Source organism: Asparagus officinalis, chromosome 1, assembly GCF_001876935.1.
Source record: "Asparagus officinalis chromosome 1, Aspof.V1, whole genome shotgun sequence".
Classification (NCBI taxonomy): domain Eukaryota; kingdom Viridiplantae; phylum Streptophyta; class Magnoliopsida; order Asparagales; family Asparagaceae; genus Asparagus; species Asparagus officinalis.
The window spans coordinates 29,122,596-29,128,341 of record NC_033794.1 but is presented as its reverse complement, the minus strand read 5'-3'; the positions used below and the strand labels follow the sequence as shown (position 1 = coordinate 29,128,341).

Genomic DNA, 5,746 nt, shown 5'->3' with positions numbered 1-5,746 from the left:
AATTATCAAGGTTTTACAATCTTCCCCCCTTAAAAGAATTTCGTCCCCGAAATTCCGCAAATGTATCATAGAAAAATCTATACTTAATAGTCTAGAATGTGAGTGCTCCCACTTAACCCCTAACTAAACAGAATAAGTACGTCGGGTGAAAAATCCAAACAAGAAGCCCCCCATATATATTATCATGTGTTCCGAGTGATTAGGAGTTAAGTATTAGTACCCCCATTCTAGTGTTAAATATAAATATGTTCACATTGACAATCACATGTATAAGAAAAACATAATCAAATCATATCTACCTACTCAAACAGGTGCGGGTAGTCACGAAACATATCCTCATCGCGCTCCCAAGAAGCGTTTTCAGCTCCTTTCCAGTTCCACTGAACCTTAATCAAATGTATAACTTTGTTTTTAAGCTTCTTATCCTCATTGGCAAGAATACAAATAGGAATCTCTATCACACACAAGTCATCATTAAGCTTAATGTCTGGGGCACCTAATACCCGTTGCTGCTCCTCATCGTGTAAATACTTCTCAAGCATCAAAATATATATAACATCATGTACACTTGACATCGATGTTGGAAGATCTAGCAGATACGAAACGGATCCAATACGTTCAACTATCTTGAACGGATCAATATATCGCGGGGTAAGCTTTCCCCGTCTACTAAATCGTTGAACGCCCTTCATTAGCGATACACTCAACATAACAAAGTCTACAACCTGAAACTCCAAAGGTTGTCGTCTCTGATCCGTGTAGCTCTTTCGCCGGCTCTGAGCGGCAAGAATACACTCTCTAATCAATGCTACCTTATCAGTAGTTGGGATCATCCATTATCGACGTCTCCTCAAGTCACATTGATTATGGGAGCTTGATCTTCTTCGCTTTGATCAAGGATTTGAGGAGTCGGATGACTTGCTCATCTTTGGAGTCATACTTTTGCTAAAGCGGCTATCCAAAGAATTACCTTTTTGTTTCGACGAAGATATAGGGGAGGAAGTGTCCACTACCACCAAAATATCCTTCCCCTTTGATTGTTTTGAGGGGTGTGGTCACTCTAGTTATCACCTCCTCAAAACTCACGTGGTTCTTCAGCATCTATATGCTTGAGCTTGCTTTTGACTTGTTCTCCTTAGCGGATTAAGTCTTTCCATTAGCGAGCTTCAATAGCGCCCATATTAGATAGTATATCGATGGAGATATTGTTCCAGTACATCTCGATGAGAGTGGCCTTAAAAACCTAATCACGAGAATGCAGCAATCGGTTCCTGAATCTCTTAACAAAGTTTCTTACAGACTTCGTCTTCTTCTGCTTTTCAGCTAGTATGGTGGCCATAGACACTTCTGTATCATCATCGAAAAATCTAACCATGAAGAGCCTTTCCATGTCCTTCTAGCAAGTGATAGATCCAGGCTCCAATCTGCGGAACCATTCAAAAGTGACCCCCTTGAGGGTACTAATAAAAATTCAAGTCATAATGGGATTGTTTCCCTTTATGTGTCTAGTTTGCCCCTGGAAATAGTAAATATGTTGGGTAGGAGAACCCTTGCCATCGAATTGTAGGAGGTTGAGTGGCTTAAATTTTGGAGGGTAAGGGACATAGTCCCTTCGCTAGGATATGCCCTGACAACCCCTGGCTCGTTCATATTCTTCTGGAGCTTCAAGGCGTCAATTTGTCTTTGGAACTCGTCAAGCCTTTTATCTCAGGGGTTGCTGCCAGAATGTGATGCCTCTTCTAAAGATTGAGATGATGAATCAGAGGACGACTCTGGATTTTCTTCTCCTTTTGTTGTTTGAGGAGGAGTAAGTTCCCGCTCTTTGCTCTTGGTTGAGGACTTCAGGGGAGCCCGTGATGTTCTCTTCTTTTTCTTCTTCTTTTCGTTTAGAAGTTTCTCGAGCATCTCCTTCATGGTACTGATTGTGCCTTGTTGCATGTCAATTATAGCTTGATGCTTGTCCATTTTTCTTGCTATATCATCAGAGATTTCAGTCATGTGCACCTTAGCATGCTCGCCTTGAATTGAGCTTGAGGCATAAGATGTTGCTACTGCCGAGCAATCGTCATCCTCATCATCAAAAATGGAGGCTAAGTGCCTATAATCAAGCGGTATGAAAACCCCCTTTTTAGTCCGGGTATGTTGGTAGACACCATCAGACTTAATGGAAAGGCCTTTCAATCCCATTGAAAATTCAGCATCAGAAGAGTCTGAATTCTTTGCCTTGGACTTCCCTGTCATGTTAACAGTTGCAGCTGGGAGATCAAAGTCATCAGAAGCCCGTCTCCTCTGTTCATTATGACTTCAGCAAGGAGGTCTTGTTTCTAGTGGTTGCTGACAGAGCCTCTCGAACACCGATGGTTTTGACATTCCAGCACACCGGCAGTCCACGAGCATTGCTATAATGAGTCTCTCGTAGTGGCACTAAGGAGTTGCCTCATGAATAGTGTGTTTGCAAATCAAGCGCTCTTTAAGATCCCCTGTAGGTTGATGACAACCCATAGTGTCAAAAGGATCAGATGAGCGATTGTGCAAAGATGGTCCAAGAGAACATTTGAAAGAACACTCGGAAACATTTCTAAGTGTTGATTTCCGACGAGCTCGCCTTGACAGGCGAGGTTGCCTAATCTGGTGGGGTTCGCCTATCTAGCAAACATGAGTGTATTGGCAAGGTTCAACCTCTTGCTCTTTCAGGCGAGGTTCGCCTGTTTGGCTAACTTAGTAAAGTGCGCCTGTCGGGCGAACTGCTACTTTACCTTTCTAGCAAAGCTTAGTTTGCAAGCGAGGTTACATAGTCAGGCAAGCCTGGTGAGGTTCGCTTGCATAATGATCTTCGCTTGTAATACAAAGTTTACTTGATGTGCATACTTCACCAGGTTTGCGACGTTCGCCAGTATTGAGAATATAAAAGCGAAAGCCCGTCTGAATTGTTGGGTTTGCCAAATTTGGGCAGTTCGTTAGTTCTGGAAACTTGGTGTAGTTCGCCAGAACTGAGAACTTTGCGTTCATTGTTGGCTCTTTTCATAGGAGATGAGGGCACGTTCCTTGTGGTGAGTGAGAGCTTGTCATCACTGTTGCTTGGCCCTCTTTGAGAGAGGAGGGTTCATATCAACTGTGATTACATGATCCGTGCCAACACAAACTTTGGTCTCCTCAAAGGCAGGAGTTTGTGTGGATTGCTAACAACCCATCGAGCAACCCCCTGGCTTGCATTCTTGGACTTTGGACCGGCCTCAATACTCTTGGGAGGGATGGAACCCCCAGTGTTTGCTCGGGTAGAGCTCTCAGGCATTCTAGCCTTAACTTGCTGGGCTGAGTCATGCGCAAGACTTTGTGACACTTATAGGACTTTTGCCACCAGAAGAAGAAGATGATAAATATTCTTCATACTTAGCTTGATCGAACTCTATAATGAGGGACTCAACGAAAGTCCTTGCAGCAACCTCGTCGAACTACGCCACCACTATTTCGTCTGAAAGAATAGTTTCTCCCACTGTGATCGTCATCTTCTGTTTGTCGTAAAATGTGATCTCAAAATTTGTATTAATCGAATTATTTATTACAAATCGAAATCGATTTTACATAGAAGTGAAGATAATGAATCTAATCTCTCCTTTTTTAACGTGGGTTCTTGGTAGTGATAGGATGTCTCCCTTAATGCTCGTGTCGAGTTTGCTTCCCTTTGACGATTTGAATGATATTGCAAGTCAAACTTCAGTGTGTAGTAGTAGTTTGATCAAAGAGTATGATCACCCGAGCTTGAATATCAAGGCCGAATGCCAAGAAAATGCAAAGAATTCAATTCTCAAAAAGTTCAAGAGCCAAAAATCTGAAGGTCCCCCCTTATGTAGCCGGATATGGCTATTTATAGTTGAGAAAGATCATAACCAACCCCTTAGAATATGGGAAGTACGTAACTACTCCCACAATTCAAGTAGGCAGTTTCTAACCATTCAGGTGACTTAGGCGAGCCTGCAGGCGAGCTAGGCAAACAGGTGAGGTTGACAGGCGAACCCCTTAAGCATTCAAGCGATCTTAAACCCTATTGGCGAGCTTGGATCATACGGGCGAACCTCCTGCAGGCAAGCTTTGGTCGTGCGGCTGAGTTAAACGTTCAAGCGAGCTTAACTCATAGGTGAATCTAGCAAGCTAAGCATTCAAGCGAGCTTATCTAATTTGCAGGCAATGTCGGTGAGCTAAAGTATTCGGGCGAGCTCAACTAACGTATAGGTGAAGTTGGTCTATGTAGGTGAACTTCGTGAGTATAAGTATTCAGGCGAGCTTAACTCATAGGCGAAGTTTAGCCTTGCAGGCGAAGTCGGCGAGCTAAGTATTCAGGCGAGCTTAGCTTACTTGCGAGCTAGCGAACTAAGCATTCATGCAAGCTTAGTTCTTTTTAGGCAAAATCCAATGCCTAGGCGAACTTCGCTTCGCCTGTGAAGTTAAGCATTCAAGCAAGCTTTACTTGGCCTATTTGATGTAAGCGAACAAGCCATATGAGCTTTGTTCTTGCGAGCCTGGTTGATCAGGCGAAGTTCTACAGGTGAACTCCTGAAATTTAGGAGAAAGACAATTTTATTTACCTACAGAGTGGCCGGAATACTAGAATGGTTGGAATTTGAAGCACAAGGAGGATGAGAGCGAGTCCTAGAGCTAGAGGGACGAGAAGATGATTCACTAACTGGAGGATCTATAGGAGCTTGAGGATCAGAAAGAGATTCTGGTAGCTTCATCCTAGAGAGACTAGTGCGGTGAAATATTTCATGAATACGCTTGATAGAAGGTTCGTCGGTGAGATCAATGTTAAAGTGAGTGAATACCCTAGTGAGAAGAGTAGCAGAAGGTAGAAATCTTGTGTGATTATAGGCCATGGCATCAAAGATCGCTTTCTCCCATTTAGTACTAAGATTCCCAAGGATAGCATATACAGCACACATCAACTCACGAGAAAAATGATCATAACTCTCAGTTTTAGAAATTATGTTATATGAAATGATTCGAGCAATAAGTTTGGCAAGGGGAGTGATTGAGCTATTTGACATTGAATAATCTTTTCCTAGAAGAAATATTATTGAATTTATAGCAGGATCATTAAGATCTATCTCTTCTAGTAAAAGATTTCCCTAAGGAATGTTAAGAATGAAGGCTAATTCATCACAAGAGAAATTTATGTGACAATTCTTAACATAGGACCTAAGAAAGAAGGTGCCATCATCAGTATGAACAAGTTGCATATTAGTGTAAAATAGATAAACAAGATTTGGATAATATGGGACTGAATTTTAATGAGCGATTAAATCACGCAACTTAGAATCGTCAAAATAAGTGTGCAGCTGATAATTGACAAAATCAGGAAAATTTATGAATCTACCCAGAAAGATAGTTAATTGACAAATATTATGATATTTATCAATAAGCATAGGATTACGAAGGTAGCATTCGTAATGTGAAATTTGGGTAGCGAAATTTTTGGATCTACCGGATCTAGGATGTTTAGGGTTTATCATATTAAGAGATAAAGATCCTAGACAATTCTAGATTAAGAAACGAACATAAATAGAGAGGATAAGGATTTTAGTATAAGCATAGGATTACGAAGGTAGCATTCGTAATGTGAAATTTGGGTAGCGAAATTTTTGGATCTACCGGATCTAGGATGTTTAGGGTTTATCATATTAAGAGATAAAGATCCTAGACAATTCTAGATTAAGAAACGAACATAAATAGAGAGGATAAGGATTTTAGT

General features: G+C 41.5%; 1 protein-coding gene across 1 annotated transcript; it reads right to left on the bottom strand.

The window, feature by feature from the left end:
• LOC109832764 lies at window positions 300-833 on the bottom strand. The gene has a single exon (XM_020400178.1). The coding sequence runs from the start codon at window positions 831-833 to the stop codon at window positions 300-302; it is 534 nt and encodes a 177-aa protein (XP_020255767.1).